Source organism: Chiroxiphia lanceolata, chromosome 1 (genome assembly GCF_009829145.1).
Source record: "Chiroxiphia lanceolata isolate bChiLan1 chromosome 1, bChiLan1.pri, whole genome shotgun sequence".
Classification (NCBI taxonomy): Eukaryota; Metazoa; Chordata; class Aves; order Passeriformes; family Pipridae; genus Chiroxiphia; species Chiroxiphia lanceolata.
Window position 1 is genome coordinate 113,891,052 of NC_045637.1, and position 25,148 is coordinate 113,916,199.

The window sequence follows — 25,148 nt, forward strand, 5'->3', positions numbered from 1 at the left end:
AGTTCCCAAGGGATTTCAAAGATAAGATGCAAACAGAACCATCTGAAATTGCTACAGGGGAAAACTGAATGCTCATTTTCTTTTCTACCAGGCATACACTTTACAACAGATACTATGCTACAACCAGCATCAATATGGATGGCAATATTGGGTCTTCTATCTTTTGACAGCATCAGCTTCTCAAGAGGCATCAAGTCTCTGCTCAGTACAGTATAAACTACCACAAACTCAAAAGGCCCCACAGTCTGTTTCTTTCTAAGTGCTATTGGGCTACTCTGTGGCACTTTGCCTTGAATCTTGCAACTCTGAAGGTTTTGCATCAAATTAAAGAAAATGTTCAAGTCGGGTATTTCTTCCAGATCAAATAGATTTGTGCTGGACTTGTTTTTAACATGATGGAGGCAGCTTAACTTCAAGATCTTCTAAGTTAAAGGCTGGTACATGAGGATCTGGTTGGCAGGAAGGAATTAAGAAGGCAATTAGCTGAACAATATCTTTTAAGACACAAAACATCTTTTCTGTGAAAAATCTGACAGTAGAAATCAATGAAGTGAAATGACTGCTTCACAAGACGTGACTGGGAACAGAGGTTGGCTAGCTCCCAAGCCACTTTCTTCATGGTCTTCTAGAATAGGAAAGCAACGTGTAACATCTAAACAACTATTATTAAACTGATCTCAAACATACTACCTGCTATCCTGTAGCAAGATCTAATATGTGTGTGGAAGAGAATACTAATTCTTGTAATAGCCCAAAACACAGAGTAAAATAAAGGAAATTTATTATTCATTACAGGTACTTTAATTATATTTTAACTATTTGGGAGTATGTGGCACAGTCTTCATCTCTATTACATGAATAAGTTCATCTATATGCTACAATGCAGTGGCAACTGAGGAAGTACTACCTACATCAAAATGCAGTTGAACCCACTTCGCAATCACTTCCCATTATGTGAAATTTAAGAAATGGGCCTGGATGCAAGGTGGCCTGCCAGACCGCTTCTACCCTGTAAAATACAAGACATGGTAAAAAGTAAACAGGATCCTTTAAAAGGCTCCAGATCCCCAACATCACAGATGATATTTAAGCAGTGACAATCTTATTTCAGGCAGAACATCTAAATACTTACAGCACTGCAGAAGAGCTTTAGCAGAAATTATTTTGTACACTTCTGAATAACCAAGAGCCTGTTCGTAGAACTTCTGTGTAGCACGACAAAGTAAGTCCAGCCAGAATAAGACACTAGATATCAAACCACTCTGTATAAATTATGGCAACATAGGTTTTTTTAAGCTCACAGAAATTAAAAGTATCTACAGTGTTGTGATTGCACGTCCAGGTCAGTTTAGCAAGTTAAATAAGTTAAAATTTAAAAGGTAGCGTTTCACCCCTTTAGTACATTTCTGAATGCACTTGCTATTCTTCCTCCTGCAGGTCTCTGTTGCCTGAATTTTCTGACTATGTTTCCTTTCAATTATTCTTTCTGTGTGTAGATCATGTTTAGTCCAAGAAGTTGGATCTCTCATAGAGCACCTGTTGAGCTCCATCTGTTGCAATACTGACTTACTGACTTTTTACTACAATGACTGCTGAGAAAATAAAAATTAACGTTTCAGAGTGGATAATACAAAGCATCATCAGAGTAGAACAGACAGTTTAACTTAAACTATTTCTGCCCAGTGATTAACACCAGACAGGTTAAAGACCTAATTTTATCTAAATTAAATACGTCTGCTCAAATTCTGCTTAACCCTTCAGTAACCTGGTACAAACAGACACAAATATTGCATTCACCAGGAATGTTGCAGGAATCAGGCAATACCTGAGGGTATGTACATATATAGACAGAGCTACCTGCAGAACAAACCAAACAATACAACCAGGGTTTGCAGGGACCTAGAGATAGATCTAGTTATGCCCTTATTATTATCAAATTATTATCAATTATTAAATAAAGCTGAAAAGAAAAAGGCACAAATACAGCTCAAAGTGCATGGGTAAGGGGAAAAAAAAAAAGCATTCTCAACTCTAGGATGCCTTGTACTGAATTACACACTCACAAATTTAACTATGGGAATTATCCTTCAACTAACCTTTGCTAGGTAAAAGAGCGCAGAGCACTCCTAATCCACTTCTGTGTGCAAATCAGACACATCAGCTTGAATCACGGCTAAAAAGCAAACCACTCTAGAGATGCCGTAAAAGACAACAAAAATGCTTCTATAAATACATCAGCAATAAAGGGAGGGCTAAGGAGAACCTCCATCCTTTATTGCATCCGGGAGGAAGCACTGACAAAGGATGAGGTGCCTAATGCCTTCTTTGCCTCTGTCCTTAATAGTAACACCAGCTGTTGTTCCAGCCCCCTGAGCCGGAAGACTGGGATGGGGAGCAGAAAGAAACCACCATAATCCAAGGGGAAATTGTCAGCAACCTACTACACCACTTAGAAACACACACAAGTCTATGGGGCTGCATGGGATCTACCCAGGGGTACTGAGGGAGCTGGCAGAGGTGCTCACCAAGCCGCTTTCAATCATTACCCAGCAGTCCTGGCTAAATAGGGAGATCCCGGTTGACTGGAAGTTAGCAAATATAATGCCCATCTATGAGAAAGGTCAGAAGGAGGATCCAGGGAACTACAGGCCTGTCAGCTGACCTCGGTGCCAGGGAAGGTTATGGAGTAGATCATCTAGAGCAAAACCATGCAGCAAATACAGGACAATCAGGGGATCAGGCTGTCAGAGACTGAAATGGTTAATGATTTATGCATTCTAGGAGACTTTTGCAGGCTTTTGACTTGCATGATACCTCTGATGAGCAATTGGGCCCCTCCCTCCCTCCAGTGCTGAAGGTGTGAAACCCTGAAAAGGCAAGAAGCCGAGCTGGCAAGCTTTTGACTGTTGATACATCTGCTGAGCAATCAGGCCCCTCCCTCCCTCTGCTAATCTTGAAAGGCGGGAACCAGGCGAGACACAAAAAAAACTCAGCACAGACCCAGGAGATGTTTGGAGGCTCAAGGCACGGCCTGTGACACTGACCATGGATATAATAACCCATAACTTCTTGGAGTGTGGGGGCTTCCCTCCTTCACCCCCAGCAGATCAAGGCCATCACTTCAGACATGGAAGCATCGTTGGACCCTGTGGGCGGTGACTATATACATCTGTCCACCCTCAGCTTTTCTTTCCCTTACTCTCATCCTGTTTTTTTCTCTCCCCTAAGCAGTTTCTCCCCCTCACAAGGTTATCTCTATGTTGCATTGTTTTATGACAACACCCAAACTGCTAGCATGCTTGTTGATACAGAATTGTTAAAATAAACCTTGCCAGTCTATGTTTTCAGACACTGATTATTTAGTGTCGTTTCACTTTAATCCACCCCAAGGGAATTATTGATAAAAACCTGAGTTACCCCCTCTCCCCTTTTCCTGGGGCGGGTCGTAACACAGGCCCAGTCAGGATGGGTTTATAAAAGGCAGGTCCCACTTGCCCAACCTGATCTTCTGTGACAGGGTGACTTGCTTAGTGGATGAGGGAAAGGCTGTGAATGCTGTCTACCTGGACTCTAATAAATCCTTTGACACTGTTTCCCACAGCATTCTCCTGGAGAAACGGGCTGCTCATGGTCTGGACAGGTGCACTCTTTGTTGGGTAAAAAACTAGTTGGATGGCCAAGCCCAGAGAGTGGTGGTGAATGGAGTTACAGCCAGTTGGTAGCCAGCCAAAGTGGTGTTCCTTAGGAATCAGTGTTGAGGCCAGTCCGGTTTAATATCTTTACTGATGATCTGGATGAGGGAATTGAGTGCACCCTCAGCCAGTTTGCAGATGACACCAAGTTGGGTGGGAGTGTTGAACTGCTGGAGGTTAGGAAGACTCTAGAGAGGGATGTGGACAGGTTGGATCAATGGGCCGAGGCCAATTGTATCGTGTTCAACATGGCGAAGTGACAGGTCCTGCACTTGGATCACAGCAGCTCCATGCAGTGCTACAGGCTTGGAGAAGAGTGGCTGGAAACCTGCCTGGGGGAAAAGGACTTGAGGGTGCTGGTTAACAGCCAGCTGAACATGAGTCAGCAGTGTGCCTAGGTGGCCAAGAAGGCCAATGGCATCCTGGCTTGTATGAGGAATAGTGTGGCCAGTGGGACTAGGGCAGTGATTGTCCCCTTGTACATGGCACTGGTGAGGTCACATCTTGAATCCTGTGTCCAGTTTTGGGCCCCTCACTGCAAGAAAGACATTGAAGTGCTGGAGCGTGATCAGAGAAGGGCAACAGAGCTGGTGAAGGGTCTGGAGCACAAGTCTGATGAGGAGCAGCTGAAGGAGCTGAAGGTTGTTTAGCCTGGAGAAAAAGAAGCTCATGGGGAACCTTAATGCTCTCTATGACTACCTGGCAAAAAGGGGTTGTAGTGAGGTGGGGGTCAGCCTCTTCTCCCAGGTAAGAAGTGATAGGACAAGAGGAAATGGCCTTGAGTTGCGCCAGGGGAGGTTTAGATTAGGTATATGAAAAAATTTCTTCACTGAAAGGGTTATTAAACATTGGAACAGGCTGCTCAGGAAGGGTTGGTTGACTCACCAACCCCTGAAGTATTTAAAAGAGGTGTAGATGTGGCACTTTGGGATGTGTTTTAGTGCTGGAGTTGGCAGTGTTGGGTTAATGGCTGGACTCAACAATGGTAGAGGTCTTTTCCAACCTAATGATTCTATGATCTCAACGATTTCAACTGATTTTTCTCTGCAGTAGATTAAGAGTACCCACATGATCTATTGATACAGTCCAACAGAAGGGATGCTGGCCTCCAGCTGAGGGCAGAAACAGCTCCAGCTGTTTGCAAAGTGACTATATATCCACTCACACTGAAGAAAATTGATGTGGGAATACGATGTCACCAATAAAATAAATAAAGACCAGGAAAGTAGCTGAAAACAGAAAGTGGCCTTCATTCTTCCTTACAATACACAGTGTGGAGTTTTTTTCTCATGATATTTTGCATTCTTGATCCACTTTCAGTGTCTGACTTATTATCAAATAAGTACAGCAAGTAGAATTTAAAATCAGCTATCCACTACTTCTGTTTTATATCTTTCATACTGTTTTAAGTAACTCTAAATTAAAAAAAACTCAAACAAACTAAGTTTTCACTGATTTTCATTCAACCAGTTAAGAACTGTACCTAATGGTTACCAAAGTTTCTTTAAAGACTATGCACAAGAAACACAAAAATGCAATAACAAAACATTATTTGCTCTTTAGGTATTCACACAGAAATGCATAAGATTAACCGTACTGCGATGACTACAGTGCTCAGCATTTAAGACAGCATATGTAATTAATATTAAACTCCTGTCATGTACAATATGAAATTAAAGTTACATGTTTATTTTCTCATTACATGATGGAATTTCTAGTATTGCTTAGTATTACTATATCGTAGCTATTCACCTATCTCACTGTGCTCCTTTGTCACTTTAGTAAAATCCAATTCAAGTTTAGAAATGACGTTAAAATGTGAAAGTGGTGGAACGCTCAAGATGAGCTAGGCTTACTGTTACACACAGAATTACAGAATATGTTGAGCTGGAAGTGACCCACAAGGATCATCGAGTCTAACCCTTAGCCCTGCACACGACCATCCCCAAGAGTTGTGCCTGAGAGTATCATGCAAATGCTTCTTGAACTCTGTCAGGCTTGGTGCTGTGACCCCTTCCCTGAGGAGCCTGTTCCAGTGCCCAGACACCCTCTGGGTGAAGCATCTTTTTCTAATATACAACCTAAGCCTCCTGTGACACAACTTCAGACCATTCCCTTGGGTCCTTTGCCTGGTCACCATAGAGAAGAGATCAGTGTCTGCTCCTCCACTTCCCCTAATAAGAAAGTTGTAGACTGCAATGAGTTCTCCTCTCAGTTTCCACACATACGCTTTGAAGCTGTCACAATTGTTATTATATAGAAATATTCACAGACTACACCCATCATTGCCTCTACCACACATCCAGGAACACAACCTTTCAAAACCAAATCACCTCTTTGACCAGTCTGCTACAGTGGTATATACAGTTTGGAAGCTACAGCCCCCCTCTGTCTTCTAATAGCAAAAGGATGAGTTTCATTTCTAATGCCATTTTATTTAATCATAAGTAATGACTTAAGGTACCATGCCTTTCCCTGCTTCCCTATTGCCACATGAAACAGTGTAAGGCAAAATGAATGCCTGGTTGCCCATGAAAATGGGGGAAGAAGGATACTAAAGCAAGGGGTTAGGTTGCACTTCAGGTGGGGTTGGAAAGTGGTGTAATGCACAGGATGCGTGAGAGCTGTCGGGAAGGGCCTAGCAGAAGTTCTCGAGGGACAGTTATTAGGTCACACAATCCTAAATCTTCTCTCTCCTTGCTCTCCAGACAGGAATTAAATTGCCCTGCTCCAGGACCTTTCACGCTTCAATCCCCACCGGACTGTATGCCCTCTCAACTCTCTCCACAAATGCGCATTTAAATTAGAAAACTAGAGTTAGCCTTCCTGTTGAGAAAAGGGATTCAGCTCTAGATCCCAAACATCCCATGTAACTATTTAAGTCTTATTTATGGTAAAACTTTTGAACAGTTACGGCACAGTAAAGAGCTTTAGCAGAAACTACTGATATGTTCACCCCTCAATCACCCATGACCTGCTGGTCAGAGAACTCATGGGTACTTGCGATAGGATCAGGGTACAAGATGTGCCAACACAATAGCTCTCTTCCACTGGAAAAGGGGAGTTTCTCCTCTCCCTGCTTGCAGTTGCAGATTCGACACTTGCGCTTACCAGAATTCTGCAAATTGCCTTAACTTGTTAACGCAGCAGAAAACTATCCCAGGAAACATCCAATAGATGATGGGAAATTCGTGAGAACCGCTTCACTTGATTAGATGCAAATATGGCAAATTTATACTGGTGAAGACAAGCTCAGCAGCAGCTTGTTGTACTGTAGATATTCAGAGGTAGTCTTTACTCAAACCAATCTGAACCCCCGTCTTATCAGCCACAGAAGCTTTCTGGAGGTTCTCGAAGGAACCTGTGGAATTATCTTCCATGTGTTTTCCAATGCACAAATGATACCCATGGTTACTCCAGCACAGCACATTAGATAATGAGACAGAGGACAACATTGCTTAACTTCCCAGGTAAAAGTACCATTCAGCTAACATTTAAAGCTGTTCTGCAGCTTGAAGGTAGCCCTGAAAGAAGACAGCAGATGGCACTGTATGGAACATACTCTCACAAAGCAAAACCATAATGAGCATAGCCAAGTATATTGTGTTGAAACTACAGTGCATTGGAAGCATTAAGAAAAAAGGACCCTGAAGCTGACTTACAAAAGGAAAAGCTAGAAAATAAAACAGTGATGAAACAATTACAAGCATGACATATTTCACGCAAAACATGTCATCCAGTCTTCTGCCAAGCAAAAATGGGGCTTTATTGTGGGAGGGTGGGGCGAGCGTTGGTGAAGCAGTGGTAGAATACAAAATTAAAGCACTGAAAATTCCTTGGCTCCTAAACATGTTTAGCCATAGGAAAATAATTACATTTGTTATCAGTAGATTACCTGAGATATCACAAATTAAGACACCATTGCAAATATTTAAGGTAGTCTCTCCAGTGCCATAATCCATTTTCTATTTGGCAAATGAAAGATTAAGACTGTTACAGAGTAAAATGAATTGTGAGACATGTGCAATAGTTTTTCAAATGTTACTTCAGACATCTGACATTAGATAAATCGTTCTCGTAACCGGAGTAAGAATAGAATAGTCAAAACACAGCAGCATTGCACAACTTCTTGGAAAAGCACTGGCTTTCATGGTTCTCATTCTACAGCAAAGTGAGCCAAAGAGACGCCCATTTACTTACATTGTTAACATCGATACAATGCCAAAGCTCCAATTTTGTTTTGCTGACCTTCTAAATTAGAAGAATTGCAACTTTAAGGCATTTTATCTATCGCCAGAGAATGAATTAAAGACATTTTAAAGACCTTTAATACTCAAGTGATCAACCTCAAATATTTCAGCCATGAAGATGAAGCTGCCTTTTACAAGATAAATATTTCAAACAATATTTATGAAATTCTAAGTTACTTAACTGACTTTCTGAATGCTGCTCGGGATAAGATTAGAATAAGAAGGAAACACATTCAACATATGCAATAGATTACTAAAAAAAAATAAATAAAAACGGATAAATATAGAAAAGTATTCCGGACAAGAAGGTTTGATTTGTTGTTTTGCTTCTGCATCAAGACAATGTATTGCTGTATTTTCAAATCCTCTGGCTATAGCACACACATACTGTATTCCACAAGTATTCCTCCCAATCAGCTGCATCCTCAAAGAGGTAGTTTCCATACCCAGATTTTGTTAACATATCCATCTATTGGGAAAATAGGAATAAAAATGAATAAAGTTATACTTTTTGGATTTAAAGAAGTTGGCTACCATTTATGCATAATAGTCACAAAAAGAGAATGCAGAACTCACAAAAAAATGTAGGCTGCCCAGCTACACGTGCTAGAACAGTTTAAAATTACATAATTACATGCTATTTTTCCCTCCTGCAAAATCCATATTAAAACAACAGACAGACAGTGGCAATGTATACAGTGAGCCGTTATTTTACATAAATGTAAATAATACTGTATTAAACAGTCTAGAAGATAACAGCAATCCCACTAAAAACACCACCAAAAATCAATAATCAAGTCAAACTCACATCCTCCACTGCAATGTGGTTTCCCCAAGGATTTTGCTTGTTTAAGTGAGAGAAGTTTTGAAAAGGTGTTTTGCAATTCTTCATGGATTATCAGCTGAAGAGAACTTGAAGGTGCTCTTTACCTAACAAACTAACATAACCCATATAAATTGACTGCCACAGAAAATTATATGATGAGCATTGTAACACCTGGAAATAATTATCATCACAGTCCACATACCCCAGTTATTTATGTTAGATCGGCTCTTAAAAAAGTAGCATATGATACTGGAGTGCTATAGCAGACAGGCATTTTAAATACCACTTTCTGCTCTTAGAAGCACTCATGTAAAAACACTCAGTTATTCCTTGTTTAAAACAGACCATTTCTTTTCCTAAAGCACAGGAATACTGCCACACATAACACCAAGAACTTCTGAAGTATAGGAAGCATTTAATTCTCTGTATGCCAAAGGAGCTTTTACCCTGGGAAAGCAACACTTAAGCTGCAAAATACAGAAGCTGATCTATTTTGTTTGTATCTATGTCCTTAAATTCATTCCTCGGGCTGCTTCAACTTATGTAAGGTGTGGTGCAGCATTAGGGTCAATTGTCACAGTACCTCTCAAGCCCAGACCTGGCAGCACTCACATTAAAAACACTTGAGTTTGATTCCCAGTAACAGCTCGGATGAAGACCACAAACTGCTCGGCTCTGGGGCCGGAAATGAAGTCTATCTGTTGGACATACTATATAAAAAGACTAATAGCAAGACTTGTCCTAAGTTTACTTCGTTCTCCAAGCAAGTAGTAAGACTGATGGCTAGAAAAAGTTCTGCTAAAAGAGTTAATAATAATAAAAACATCACCACACATGCTGCTACAGGGTCCAGGCTCCACAGGCTCCAAAAGCAGCCACTTTAATGGCTTTGCTAAGTAGAAAGAAGCCCTCAGGATCAGCCCTAAATGTCACTACAAATATACCTCAAAGGGCTTGCAAGAGTGGAATTTTCAAAAATTAAGGAGGAAAGTCTACAACACATACACAGATAGACATTAAATGGAAAATAACCTGACTAAATCAGAAGAGATTTTTGTGGAACAGCAAAGACACCTCCCTAACCTCAGTCTAGCCCCAGTCCACTCAAAACCTATTAGTTCCTAAAGGATTTTGAATTTTCCTGATAACTATACTGGCCAAAATTTTTATTCTCCCCTTCTCCCACCAGTTCAACATGAGACAGATTTAAAAACACGAGTTTTAGGATTATAGGCTGCCAAAACCAGAGACTATTAGAGAGACAGTCATGTTAGGAAGCAAAAGGTAACCTTTATAAACCACCCTAACCCTACGTAATCAAATCAAATTTCCGTTTTAAAACCAGAACATACTAAACTGTTCAAATAATAGGATATCTGCCAAAAAAAGTCCATTCAAGGATTTTCATTGTAGCATTTGCACTAGTTAGTCAAGTGTTTGTGAGTGTTTGCTGAAGACCATTAAAAAAAAAAGAATCATGGCATTAAAAGCTAAACTTGATGGTTCAGTTGATGCAGCCAACATAAAACATTCAGATATTATTTCCTTTTCATGTTTCACTCTACTATCCACAAATCAATAAAAGGGTCAACACTTTGCAAGCATTCTGTCTCACCTCTTATGTTTTCCAAAAGAAGACTGCACAGAAACTAGGGATAGTCTGTACTCAACCATAGTACTGCCTCTCCTACCTGTCATGCATAACCCCATTACTGCACCCACATGAAATCTGATGAGGTTTTCACCCCAATTACAAGTTGTGCAAGTGAGGAAAGAAACACTACTTGCTAAATAAAGATGACAGAAGACAATAGTAGAGCAGAGGTTTGATTCTTACATGACTGCTATTTTATGAGGCCACACAGTGAACTGCTTTTCAGCTGCATCTATCTAATTGAACAAATCTAGCCGGAGGTCTCCGCACTTATAAAGCAGTCTCAGCTGTGCCTCCAACTCTGTCCAATGTTCTTTTTCCAGATTATCCTCCTTCCCTTAAATTTCTAATATTTACCAATTTCACAAGCAGTAGAGAAGTTCGGTACAGTCAACTGCACATCATCTTGGCTGTTAATGCCATATCGACCTCATAGAAAAATTTACTTGGCTGCAAAACAGCTCCCTCCAAGTAGCTAAACAATATCTTACAATCTAGAAACCCCAAAAGCTAGATTAACCTGTGCTAACACAGTTTCTCAATCCATGTCATACTGCAATAAGTGATCAAAAAAGATGTCTGATCTCCTCATTAAAGGGTGGGTGGTGGTGGTGGTGTGGTGAAACCTGGCAGACTATTCTCACACAGAAATCTCTAACCTTTCCTTCCATGAACACATAGGCCCTGCTGAATCAGATTTAGAGACTCTGCTAGAATATTTTTCCTACTAAAATAAAATGGCAGAAACTAGTTTGAGCTACCTGAAATTCTGCTAAAATTATTAGTATTACTGGAGTATGAAAAACTTCCATAATTGAAATGTTAACAGTAAGAATGTAATCTTTAAAAAAAAATTCCAATAAAATAGTAATAGAGTACTTATTTCATAGAATCAAAAGTTATGAATGAAGACAGTATAGCAAGTTTTTAATATTAATCTCATGACATCTGCAACATCTCAAAATCAATTCAAAGTGATTATATTCAAAATGGAATGGAATCAAACGCTTTCCTGAGGTCTGGAAGTTGTCTAAGATTATAAACAAAAGGAATTGTTTTGGAAAAGAATCTTAAAATCTGTGAGAAATATTTCCTATACAGATCCACATTCATGTACTCCCCTCCAACAAGACTAAGATGGACTGAAAGCTCCAGCAAGACAGCAGTCTGGAGACAAAAATGGCTGCCACCCCTCAAGAACACATTTTCTGTACAATCTGCTGTCTGTTTACCCAGCAAGAAGAGTCATTAGCAGGTAAGCAATGGCCAGATGAATTACCTGGGTGGGCACTGTTAACTGAGATTATCAACACTATCATCCTCTTTACATGATAGTTCTCCCTCTCCTTATGAATAACTACCCTCATTCACCTCTTCTTTCATCATTCCTGTTGCTCCAGTGTCTTAACACGCTCTGGTTTTATATGTATACATTTCTTCACTCTATCACTGAATCCCAGGTTACCCGCTAAAGTCAGTCACTATTTACATTCCTTCCCAATGTTCAGATGCTTCCTCAAAAATAAGAGGCTAACCTGTAATGAAAAACTAGTGGTGAACAGGCTTAGGGAACTAAAATGTTACAGTATTTTGATAGTTCACCTCATTGAATCAACTTACTATGACTTCTTTATAGCTAGCACAAAGAAAAAAGCAGGACTGCTCAGTGGGTGACAGAGGAGAACTACTACAGAAGACAACCATCAGATCAGCTAACTACAACATAAACCTGCAACCTTACTCTCTCCCAACTAAAACAGTACATTTACACAACCTCCAGTGATCGATCAATTCCATATACCACTTCTAATGTTCATTTGAGTCACACTTTGTATTTTAATGAAGCTTTCATGTCATATTTATAGGTGTTAAATTACGTTTTCATTAATGGAAGAAGTTCATAACAGCTCAAGAATCCATCTGGCAAACATGATTTGAATGCAGCAAAACCTGTCTTTTTGACAGTGCCTCAGATAAAAATCTCAACTTCCTTTAACCTATCTGCCTCTGAAATACAAGCAATGACGCTGACCTTATGTTTATTTTCACCAGTTCCTCCCCATTCAGCAAAGCCCACTAACGGTAGATGATGGTATCATGACGAGAAAGTGCATTGCTTTCATATGTAAAACCCGTACTTGCCACCAGCACAATTATGACCTCAGTGAGGTACAATAAACAATGGTCACCCTAATGGCAGGTAAATAGCTGGTGGTTTGAGCGATCAATGCTGCTGGTTTGGAAGAGGCAAAGATGCGTACGAGATTGAGGTAGTGCTGTTCAGTGCCAGGAAGCGGCAGGGCAGTAGGAGACAACATTCCCGGCAGGAATAAGTAGGCAAATGTACCTGACAAAGGCCGCACCGGTATGTGCCATCCTGCACATGCAAACTGGCACAGAGATGGTCTCATGCTCAGACATACCAGCTTCTGCATTCCAGCTTAAGAAAGCTTTCACTACGGTATCTGGTATTAATCTGGCTTTTAGCAAGATGTTAAAATTCTCAGGGAAAGACAGAAGTTAGATCTAACGTCATGGGATATGATTAATGATTCAGATACAGTTCTCACACGTGTGACTTAATGGTAAGAACCGTGCAAACAGAATGAAAGCTGCTATTTTGACAGCACTCCCTGAAGACTACTGATGTACCAAAAGTTGTTACAATTTCAGTTAGTAGCAGTACCAGAATGCAACAGTCCCGCTAGATATATATACCTTCTACATATATACGTATACTACACATACAGATTATTCTATATACAAGCAGCCAAATGAAATAGCATATGGGCATGCTGGAGCTGTAATTCAGAAAACTAGCAAATGGAAAGTAGCCCCTGTTGGCGTTCCATAATTTTGGTTGCCTTGGTTCAGCAGCCATGCTGGCATTTAAGGCAACATCTGACAGAAGGAATGCTCTCACTTGACAACTGAGTTAAATACGCTGTTGTGCTTTCATGAAAAGCTTTCACTACGCACTTGTGTGTACGTAATACAAAAATTAAGTTCTTGGTCCATCCAGCTGCCAAACCACACAACAGATGAACCAAATTTCAGACACGAAACCTGTCCATTCCAATGTACCATCACTATACATGTTTCGAGTTCTTGGTCTGTCAATGGCACAAACTTAATGTCAGTGCTGCCCAACTTCTTGTATCAGCTCACCTGACCTAGAAGCTACCAAAAAGTCCTTGGACCAGCTCAAGTATGGAAAGTAAACAAGACATGAGAAATAAAACAAAATAAAGTGGGATACTACGTGAAAGAGTGTGAAAGAGTGTGAAAAAAAACCCCAGTAATCCTGGTGATGATGAAAGGTCACAAGCTCTTAAGCGACAGCACAGTGACCTCAAAACCAGTTTGTTTCTTCCTTGCACAGGAAGAATGTTTTATATTTTAACGAAGATCAAACCCAAACACTGTCCTCTCTCTACTGCCTTGGCCTATAGTACTACATTTGGGTCATTTCTGGAAGAGATGCCAACCTGAGTGAGTCTCAGTGGCTGATTTTATAAAACAAGCAAGCCTTCCCTCCACCCCAAATCAAACCTTAATTTTATTGTCAGAAAGGCAGCTTGAAAGGGATGTTAGGGAAATAAAAAAAGTTGTATTTGATTCAATTAATATGTAGAAAATCCAATTCTGCCCTCCTTCCCACCCTAGACATCCTGTTTCATATGTCCATACCAGAAAAGTGATGCTTAAGTAAATGGGAAAGCTTTCTGCACAATATTTTTTCCACTCAAAAGAATAAATGATTTGCCTAATGCTCCTCATTTTATCAGATATACCTCAGCTTCCCCTTTTGTGATCCTTTTGGATCACAAAATGAATACTAGAGAATAGGTGATTGACTTATCAACACATTGCAAGATATCCTATGCAAGCTTGACAGAAAAAGGCAAAGGAATTGAGAAAAATATGGAACTGTTCTACTAGGAAAGACTACAGCCACTGACCTGGAGAAAAAAAAAAAAAAAAGAAAAAAATAAAAAAAGGAAAATCCAGTTTACCTGGAGAAGCTGCTGAAGAAGCGGCTAAAAAATGAAAATAGAGCACTGCTTTTAATCTGTTCTCATAAGCTCCTTTCCCACATTACATTCAGACTTGTAAGATCCTTCCAACTATGAAAAACCATTCCTACCTAGCTACTTGACACTATTTAAGACAGCAACATCATTTTTCACTCTTTCCACCAATAACGCTGCTGCAATAGAGAAAGCCCTTTGTTTTCCCTCAGTTTCTACCATTTTAGGTTCGCTTTCCTACTAATTAACTTAAGTGCATTTGCCTCTACCATTTCTGGCATGCAGCAACACAACACTGGCATGATTCTTGACATTTCAACTGCTTCTCACAGACCTGCATTAAAATCAATGAGTTTTGTCAACTTCATCTATTCTCTAATTAACAAAGGTACACAGAACAGCACGGGCAGCAATGCCTTCTGTTTGTGTACTCAGGAAGATGACTTTGCATCAATTTACACATTGCTTTAAACCAGGAGTTTATCTTTACAGCCGTATCATGACTATGAACTTAACTCCCATAACACCATTTTAGTGTCCTTCAGGGCTTAATAACTAAAGTTACGCAACTCAACACTGTAAAATTTCCATTTATCCAACAAGGATGAGCCTTGACTATAAAAATCTGATAAAGCTGCACAAAAATGTAGGTTGCATGCTTAAAAGTTTCCTCTACGATAGAAAGGAAAGCCTTTATGCTTAAATTTAGATAGAAGAGCCTGAGAACCAGTGCACAGGATACAACCTCAGGTTCACAGTCTCATTGTAGATGTGTTTAACTTATGCTCCCCCCGTTGTTAACTTCATTAATTGAAAGTTTGCATTCCTTCTATTCATTTGTGTTTGCAGAAAAACACTTAAATCATCGGCAATTACTTGACAGTTTGAAGATATTTTGAGATACTTGGCTTTCACATCACAAAGCTTTATTCCTTCAGACAGCATTTAAAAACAAAGCAATTCCTTGTTCTCCATCGACTATTCTGAGCCATGATTTGTGAATGGATTACATTGGGGGGGGAGAAACGAGGGGGGAAAAGCTAGCTAGAAAAGAGGAAGTTGTGCTTTTGAAACTATGAAAGTGGAGTGAGTGCTTTGCAGAGAAGTACAGCAACAAATTTCAGCAACAATTTCAGATTAATCTTAACACAGAATATCTACCGTGCATTGCAAAACGAAGCATCTCCTTCCTTCATGCAATTAACACCCAAGACATAAAATTTTAAATTAAAACCTGAGAATTCATTATTCTAAAGTCATTTGGTGCTTATCCTACTTAAAGTTCTAAAAACCCCACGGATTCCCAGGATGAAGTAGCCACTAGTATAAAAATTCATTGTCACGTTTTTGCACTAAAAAAAACAAAACAAACCTGCCCCACAAGTCTCGTCATCTTTCACTTCGCCTTGCTGCAAGGAACGAGTGCAGCATTTCTTGATCTCATACATAAAATGGTTTCAGTCCCCTCCAACAGGGAAAAAGAACAGACGGCTTCTACAAGAGGGAAAGCAATCTTTGGAAAAATTAAGATGTGTAGGAAAGAGCAAAAGTCCTTGGGCTCAGAAACGCAGCTTCGAAACACCTGGCAGTAAATCAATGTCACCCATTTCGCTCTAATCCCTCAAGTCACTTTTATGAAGATTACTTCCTGCAGTGCATTCCTCACCCTCCTCCCTCCCCGGCCGACAAGGACTGTAGGAAAGATCACTCCGGGAAGGCGCACGGCACATCTGGGACCGGCGCCGCGACAGCAGGACCACGACCGGGACGCGGGTCACGTCTGGCAAAACTGCTTCGCCACCAACCCCCGATTCCCGCCCGGCTCCCGATTCCCTGACAGCGCCACAACTTTCCCCGCGCCCCTCGGAGAGTCCTGCCGCAACTCCAAGGGATCCGGGGGAACTGCTGCCTCCCCGTTCCCGCGGTCTCCGCCGCCGGGGACACCCAAGCGCCCAGCACCGCTTCCCTTCTCCCGCCCCGCGGCGCCGACCCCTCACACTCCCTCCGACCTGCCACAGCGTGTCCCGTCCGCACCGCCTCCCTTCCGTCCTCCCTCCCCGGCTCCCAGCGCGGCCGTGGCTCTCGACTCCCTCCGCAGGGCGCAACTTGGCGGAGCGTGGGGCGGAGGGAAGGTGCGGGTGTCCCCCCGCCCCGCTCATGGCGCGCTGCTTTCCCGCCGCCCCGTCCTGCCCGGCGGCGGCGGTGGGGACTCACCAGGGGTCGAACTCGTGGATGATGCTCTCGAAGCGGATGACGGCGAAGAGCCGGGAGCTGAACCCGGCCAGCCAGGCCAGGAAGAGGATGGTGAAGGAGAGCAGCGACTGCCAGCCCGCCGGCTGCGACAGGCCCCCCGACAGGCCGCCGGCGGCCCCGGCGCGGCTGTGGAGCGGCGCCGCGGAGTTGGCGGCGGGTCTGTGCTTGTGGTCGGGGGCCGAGTGCTCCGCCATGTTGTACCCGGGGCTCCCTCGCAGCCTCTCCCTCCGCCCGGCGCGTGCGGGGAGGAGGAGGGGGAGGAGGGGAGGGGAGGGAGGGAGGGAGGAAGGGCAGGGGGAGGGAGGCTCGGCGAGAGGCGGAGCCCACCCGTTCCCTCTCGGCGCTCCTCACGGACTGCCCGCCGCCTCCTGGCGCACCGGGGCTCTGCCTCCTCCCGCCGTCACCGTCCCCATCCCCCGCCGCGGGCGGGAACGCGGCGCGGCGCGGGCGAGCCCGGGGGGCGGGGCCTGGCGGCGAAGGGGCGGGGCTGAAGGCGGCGGGCGCGCGCGCGGCTCCCGGGAGCAGAGCGACGGGGCGGGGGGGCTCTGCAGGGGAGGGGCCGCGGACGGGACCCGAGCGGATCGGGGCCTCCCTTCCTCCCTCCCGAGCGGGAGGTTTGACATTGCCGCCCCACCGGAGCGGGAGGAGTTACAGGGGGAGGGCGGGGCTCCCATGAGAAGGCGAGGGGAAGGGCCAGTCCCCGCCGGTAGCGCCCCTCTAACAGGAACTCCGGGGACGGCCTGTCATGGAGCGACAGGTATTTAAGAGGGGCGGGGCCGGCCCCGGGCAGCCAATCGGAGCGGCACGGCAGCACGCGCGGGGGGACGTTGTGCCCGTTGCTAGACGTTGGCGGGAGTGACTGACAGCTGTTTGCGCCAATCGGAGCGCGACGTGCGAGTCACGTGGGCGCGCTCAGACGCCCCCGGCGCCGTGCCAGGGCGCTGCGGTGCTGGTGGGCCGGTGCCGCTCTCGTTCCCGGCATGTTCCGCGCCGCCCCAGAGCACGTCGGGAGCTGGAGTCCGCGGGGCGGGGGCGTGGCGAGCTACCGGGCGCGCGGGCGGTAACTCCGCTTCTCTGGAATGTTTCATTGTCTCGGTGGAAAGCGCGTTGGCCGCGCCAGGGAACGTGGGAGAGCTTCTCCCTCGGGCAGTTGGCCGGAGTAGCTAGGGGCACGGTCAGGGAGAGTCCTGGGTGCGCCACTTGCCTCTGCTGGGAGCGCTTTCGCAGAGTCAATCAGCGAATCAATTACGTTGGAAAAGACCTCTGAGATCATCGAGTCCAACCTATGACCCAGCAGCACGTTGTCAACTAGACCGTGGCACTGAGTGCTGCGTCCAGTCTTTAACAACTGCAGGGACAGTGACTCCACTGCGTTGGTCAGGCACGGAGACCAGCGCGTGGAAACCTTGGCTTTTGTGCAGGGAGGCATTTTTTTTTTTTTCCCGTTTACTTCTCTTTTAGGAGTTTTCACATTGAGATGCTATTCGGAAGCCTTGTAGCTTCCTCAAATATTTTATGAAACCTGTAGTTACAAGAAGAAAGTGGAGAAAACTGAAGGCTACAGAGGTTGCACAGTCAATGCTGTTTGAGTGGTCAGGCTGACCTTTGTTCTACCCTGAGATGGCAGGGGATAGCCTGCTTTTGCAAAAAGTATGATACTAAGCACAGGCAGAATAAAAAAAAAGTGCATGGCTGTTGCTGCTGTTTACACCCGCAGTTCATTTTGTGGCTTTTATGTAGGGCTGCATTTTTGAGATTAAATAGCTTGGGTTTTATTGTCTTGGGTACACAACTGTGGCTCTTCAGAGGTCCTGAAGACATGCAGTTCAATTTCTCTTATATTGATTGGGACTACACTGGGCCTTAGTTGGCTAATATATTTCTAGTTAGTCCTTACTGTTGTCCGTGGTTTTATTTTGTTTGCCAGAGGAAGAAAACAGTATGTTTCTTTGTAAGCAAAGTGGAAACCTTTCTATTAGAGAACCGTAGAATGGTTTGTGTTGGAAGGTACCTTAAAGATGTAGTTCCAACCTTCCTGCCATGGGCAGCAATCCTTCCACCAGACCAGGTTGCTCCAAACCCCATCCAACCTGACCTTGAATGCTTTCAGGGATGGGGCATCCACAATTTCCCTGAGCAACCTGTTCCAGCCTCACCACCTTCACAGCAAAGAATATCCTCCTAACAGCCAACGTAACCCTACCTTCTGTTAGTTTGAAGCCATTACTCCTTGTCCTGTCACTCACACCCATATAAAAAGTCCCTCTCCAGCTTTTCTGTAGGCCTCCTTTAGGTACAGGAAGGTGCTATAAGGTCTCCTTGGAGCCTTTTCTTCTCCAGGCTGAACAGCCCTGACTCTCAGCCTGTCTCCATAGGAGAGGTGCTCCAGCCCTCCGATCATTTTCATGGCCCTCCTCTAGACTCTCTCCAACATGTCAGTGTCCTACCTGTGCTGGGGACCCCAGAGCTGGATGCAGCACTCCATTAAAGTTATTGCTTTAGTGGAAAGCTTTAACAATCTGTAGAGAACGCAACTATTTTTCCTCAATCCCTGCATTAGTCAACAGCTGTGACTTAGTCACTGTATTTGAAAGCAGAGCTACTGTACTGTAAGGTGTGTATGTGTTTTAATATGAACACTTTGATGCACTGTTGCTCCTAAAGGACTCCATTTCACATACTCTTTTAGCATAAGGCTTAGGAAATCTTGCAGCAGATTTTGAGATTCCGCTTTGCTGAATCTGGCTCTTAAAAGGCTAAATTTTTATTTGGTGGGTGTTTGTGTTGGTTGTGATTCGTTTGTTTGTTGTTGTTGCTTTTAATACCATGTTCTTTCTTATTCTTTTTAAGTAGGCCAGTAATATATTTGAGATAGACCAAGTTAGACATTTGCCCCTTTTCTAGTATTGTCAGTGAAGCTTTTTTTAATGAGCTGACCAACTGACATTTCAAGTGAAGGATTTTTTTTTTAATTGGCTCATGAACACAGAGCAAACGTGACCAGAAATTTGCAGCTATCAAGTGTTTTCTAAGAGGTACTGGCTGATTTTACAGCAGGGTCAGTCTTGGTCTACTTTTCTGAATTTCCATTCTCCCACTTGGGATCTTGTTTTTGGCAACAGCATTCAAGCTTAATGATGCAGCACAGGAGCTGCTTTAAATGGCAGTGTGGTACATAGAATACCTTTGTGTTTTCCTCCCTCCCCAGCCATTTTTCTACATGTTAAGGAGCCAAAAATGACTGATGATTCATGTTAGCTGGGAAAAAAATGTGTATATCAGAGCTTCTTTTTATGTAAAATTTACTACCAATGTTAACTTTCCTTGATTGGAAATCTGATTTATTTAAAAATTATTGCGTGTCGTGGTGTGGATGAGGTTATATGGTGTTTACTTTAGATTTCCGTGCTATAACTTTTACTTGCAACAGGGAGGTTATATCATTCTGACTATACTGTCAGAGTTAGATCAGACAATTTTTTGAGCATAGACAAGCCTAGACAATGTGATTTATTTGAACACTGACTAATGGTAAAGTGTTTCTTTGTCATTGGTAACAAATGATATTCATTTTCATTTTCAAACCATTCAAAAGTCTGTCCTGTTGAATATCTTAGAGCTTGGGCAATGAAATTTAGTGGCAGCAAAAGCACAGTTCTAATAAAAGCTTTTATTAATGTTTCTGTAAATATATTGTTTGAATTTTTGTATGAAATAAGGTTTAATAGTCTTACTTTAAAATCAATCAAACAAATGCACACAAATGGAAGAAAATGAGAGACTCCTATTGTTAGATGGAAGGATTTGGTGACTTTGATACAATACTACCATGACAGCAAGGGAAAGTACATTTCTGTAGAGGAGATGCAAAATGTGCCTACTGGAAACTGCGTTCAACCCATACTAATAACTTGACAGGGAAAGATGTTTTCCACCTATTTTACTTTATTTATTTTATTTTATTATTTATTTTCCCCTCCTTCCCATCATATCGTCTTGTGTTCTTTGATTTGTTTCAAGGTAATTCATTTTAATTTGTTCCAATGTGTGTGGTGGTGCATTCTTTGAACACAAAACCCCACAAAAATGTCCATGTTAGTGACTGTGGAGTTGACTTTGCATAGTGATTACACATAGTGATTATGATCACAGAAAATCAGTTTCCTATTCTGAACATGTAAAATAAGATCCAAATGCCTTAAGAAAAAAAAATCTTTCACTTCCAAGCTTCCTTAATAATGGAATTATAGAGGGGATAATGCCAGGTGCAGAATTCATGTTATGATTGTACAAACTAGAACATCTTGAAAGTTGTGGAGCTGCATATAGGAAAATGTCAGATGAAAGCTCCTCATTCCTCAACAGAGCTACCATGCATCACTGATGTTCAGTCTTCTACTGAAATAATGGCAGACAAAACTGGTGCAGAAAAATTTGCTTGTGGACACATCCAGGTAATAAATCACGAATCAGAAGTACAAAGTCATGGTTGTTGGGAACAATTCATGCTTTTCACCAAAAATCATTAGAATCAATTCATCAGTGTTTCTTAACAGGAGTAGGCACCTTAGTTTAGAAAGCCATTTGAAGAGCAGTTCAGGTTTGAGGTGAATAAACAAGTCTCTTTAAAAAATCTTTCCAACTTTGTGGTCCTGTAGCTGAACAAGTTATAAAGCTTGGTGTTAAGGTTTTTTGAGGATGGCTTTAGAAATTAGTAATAAAATACTTCCTGAACTGAAGAATATTAGAGTAGCACAGTCTAGCATAACTTGATGTGGTAGAGGATGCTTGATTTCAGCTATCAATGCTCAGATGATCCTTGTTTAAAAATGTGTGATGGTGTTTAAATGAGAGAAAACATAATACTATTGCCCATAATTATCTTTGGGAATCTGAGGTTTCATACATTTAAAAATTCACTATCTATTGGTCTCCGTATAGACAGAATGACATGAGTTTAAAATAATTTTTAAATTGGTTTAATTCAGCAGCTGCAACCCTTTGTGGATGTGTTTAAATCACTTAAGTTTGTTGTAAATTAATAAAAGATTGTCTACAAAGAGCTTTGCACCTGTGTAACTACAGTGAGGTTTGTAATTGATTTGAATAGAAATGGCACAACTCGAGTGTTGAGACAAGGCCTTCATCTAGCATTTAATTCAATAACAATGGAGCATAAACCTCACAGTGTTCTACTGGTAATTTCTCCTCTTCCTTTCCACTAGTTTAAACATATGTTGATGTTGCTTCTCTGCTTCTCCTGTCTTAATTATCCTGCTTAATTTCCTTTCCCATGAGCTGCACAGTAGTAAAAATCACTCCAGTTTGCATGCACGGGCCTGACAGGAATCACAATGCTTTTTGCTCTCCCTGGCCAACCCCCGGCATATTCTTTTGCCACCATAACCTTTTGCATCAACCTGTCTCTGCTTATGAAGAAATGGGGCTTTTCGATCTGGTAGGCTGGTGCCAGGCCTTCTAAGTCTTCATCTCTTGTTAGAAAAGCTGAGGAAGAGGCACACACTGGGCCTTTCTTTAAATACATAAAAGAAATGCCATACTCAACCTTCTATATGTGTATTTTCTAGCCCACATGCATTAGCACTGTGCAACATTTAAAACCTGTGGACCTCTGAAGTACCTTTCTGGAAGAGTGTTTTGTCATGTGTAGTGTTAGGAAGCACCTTAACCAGAACTCGGTTGTTTTTGGCAAATGCTGCAGTCAACTGTTTTTGCAAAACTTTCATTTTATTCTTTCTAGTAATAAGGAAAGTGCTGCCTTGGGGATGATCAGCCAAAAAAATTAAGTTTTAAAAAAGGCGATTTTCTTCAGGGACATCACTAAACAGCACATCTGAAGGGTGATGTTTAACATGTAAATGCTAGGTACCTAGATGTTGTAGATACTGGGCCTTATTAAAATGTTTTGTTGGAACAGCAAAGCTGCTAAGGGAACCAGCTAGAGGGTAAAGCCAAACTCTGGGGAGTAGAGAGAGAGTTATATCCATTTTAAGTATATGAAATCTTGTGCTGCTTGGTTGCAATTAAGGTGAATTTTGTCACTAGATTTAAGTGAAAGGAGAGAGCAGAATACAGGAAGGAGGCATTCTGCTGTTAGCTGTAACACCAGCTGCTATTACAGCATCAGGTGAGATATGTGGAAGCAGCAAAACAGAGGCAAAGGGGAAAGAAAATTATTTTTTGTTGTTGTTTAAAGCCTGTTGAAATCAGTGGGAGTTTTTTCTTGGTGGGATTTTGTTTACCTTTGAGTTGTATTTTTCTTCATTGCCTCCTGCACCAGAACATTCCACACAGCTTGTAGGGAAGGGGAAGAGGGTTTTGTTTGCACATTGTCTATTGCCACAGTTCATCAGAGATTAACTCTTCTGATTGTAGTTCAGCTGTTAAGTTTGAGCATCTTATTTGAATTGGGAAGTTCTTCTACAGTATCAAAGAATACTTCAGTGCATTAACTTATTCAGTGGCAAAAAAAATTGAAGGCTGTGTGGTACAATATTAGCAAAGAATTCCCCATGCCTGAAGATGTCACTTTAAGTATTGTGCAGTGTTTTTCCATAATTGGGTTTGTAGTCTAAATGTGCATAGCCTTGAGGAAAGAAAAGTTTCCAGTGGATTTTTTTCTAGTGCTTTTCTCTTGATAACAATTCAGTCTAATTCTCTCCTTGCTGTTTTGTAGACTACTTGTAGGTACTCTTCTGGTCAGCTGCTGCATTAAAAACTGCGTCAGAATTTCAAAAGAGTTTAAGTGAGTTTGTCGTGGAATAAACTGTGCCAAAATGCATGATGCAATACAAAACAGACGCTCATGGGTGCTTTAGGATACTGTAATTTCAGTCCATCCCTGCACATAGATCTGAAGTGAAGACTCCATCGTCAAGAAGAGAATTCAGCAATGACTACTTTATGACTTTATATGACTTGAATATTTTTGGCTGCTGCAATGGATCAAATGATTAAAGGCATCAGAAGAGAAAACCTGCTGTATTGCAGTGAAGTTACTAAGAGGCTTTTACCGCCTTCTGTCCACATGTGAATTGAGACACAATGTTCTGTGATATCTAATCTGTAGGTCTTTAGTTCTTATCCCAGGAATTTTTCTTTGTGAATGACTGTAGTACTTGAATCCCAGACTTATTGTTATCCAGTTGAATTTCTGGCATGTGGGTTTGTTTTTTTTCTTTATCGTATGTGTTCTGAAACAATGAATCTTAATGTTTAAAATCCTGTCCTGAGAAAACTGATCCCACAGTAATTAATCCTTACTGCTAAATGCTCTATGCTTCCCACCTTTAAATATTCCTTCCACTTTATAGGTTTTAGGACATTGTAATCCCAATTGATACTCTGTGCCATTTGCTGATAGATGCTCCCAGTTAGCTACTGATACGTGCCCCCAGACTTAAAGATCCAGTTAGTATTTCAAATTAGTTTCTTAAAAGATAATTTATAATTGCTAAAGGAAAGCAGCCACATAAATCTGATGGAAAAATAAAGATCCTTTTCTTATTGGACTATAGCCGAAGTGGTGATGCAAAAATAGGGCCAGAGGACAGGCTCTTCTGCCAAAGCACCCAGGCCACTGTTCAAGGCAGGGCATATTGGGCAGGTTATTCGACCATTACGTGCCCTATTCTCTTTCCTTCATATGGCAATCAGCCAGAGTAATACACCCTTAACGTAACAAACCGTGTCATAACTTTTTAAAGCTTCTTTTTTGTTTTCTGGTGTGAATTCTGTCCTCTAGAACTTGTTCTTATTTTTTCCTCTTATGCTCTCTGTACTTCTGCATTTAAAAGCACGGGGGGGGGGGTGTTGCATGAAATCATCTTTAACACAATGATACAAAATTGCATTACAAATGCTGATTTTTATAACTCCGTTCCCCTGACACATTGCATACAGCCTGCCTGCCCCCTCCCTTCTCCCACCTTGTTTGATATTATGCTTCGTTTTTGCATGGAGCCAGTGTTGCTTGAGATCATCCAAAATTGCCAAGACTTGTGTGGTAACCCTAATCTCAATATTTCTCTTTTCTGAACTAGAACACTTTGGTTTTGCATGAAGGACTATGGTCAGTATTGCTTTGGCTTCTTCGTGCCATGGATTTTGTGCCAAACTATTGACCTTCAAAATTACAGCTGTGAGAGATTGAACAAATCTTCCAACTGTTCCCTTTACTGATACCCAAAGTGTGGAGCATTAAGTACAATATTCAAGATTCATCCTGAGAACCTTTTCAGTCCCATAACCTACTATATCAGATATGCACTGTTAAGAGGGGGTGGCGATGGGAGGGTGGATAGGATGGCACTGGCATCTAAACTGTATGGCAGCTTCCATGCCTACTGTTGTCCTTTGTCATCTAAGAAGCAGACGATGTCATAAAGAGCTTATCAATATTAATTTGAGAGAGATGTGTTT

The 25,148-nt window shown here is 42.1% G+C and overlaps 1 protein-coding gene across 1 annotated transcript in view; it reads right to left on the reverse strand.

The window, feature by feature from the left end:
* Nucleotides 1-16,938, reverse strand: part of STT3B (STT3 oligosaccharyltransferase complex catalytic subunit B) — a 53,778-nt gene extending 36,840 nt beyond the window's left edge. Inside the window, exon 1 of the mRNA XM_032676739.1 lies at nt 16,668-16,938. Coding sequence (XP_032532630.1) covers nt 16,668-16,900 — 233 coding nt within the window. The 5' untranslated portion in view covers nt 16,901-16,938. The remainder of the gene's footprint in view (nt 1-16,667) is intronic.
* Between the last annotated feature and the right edge of the window lie 8,210 nt (nt 16,939-25,148).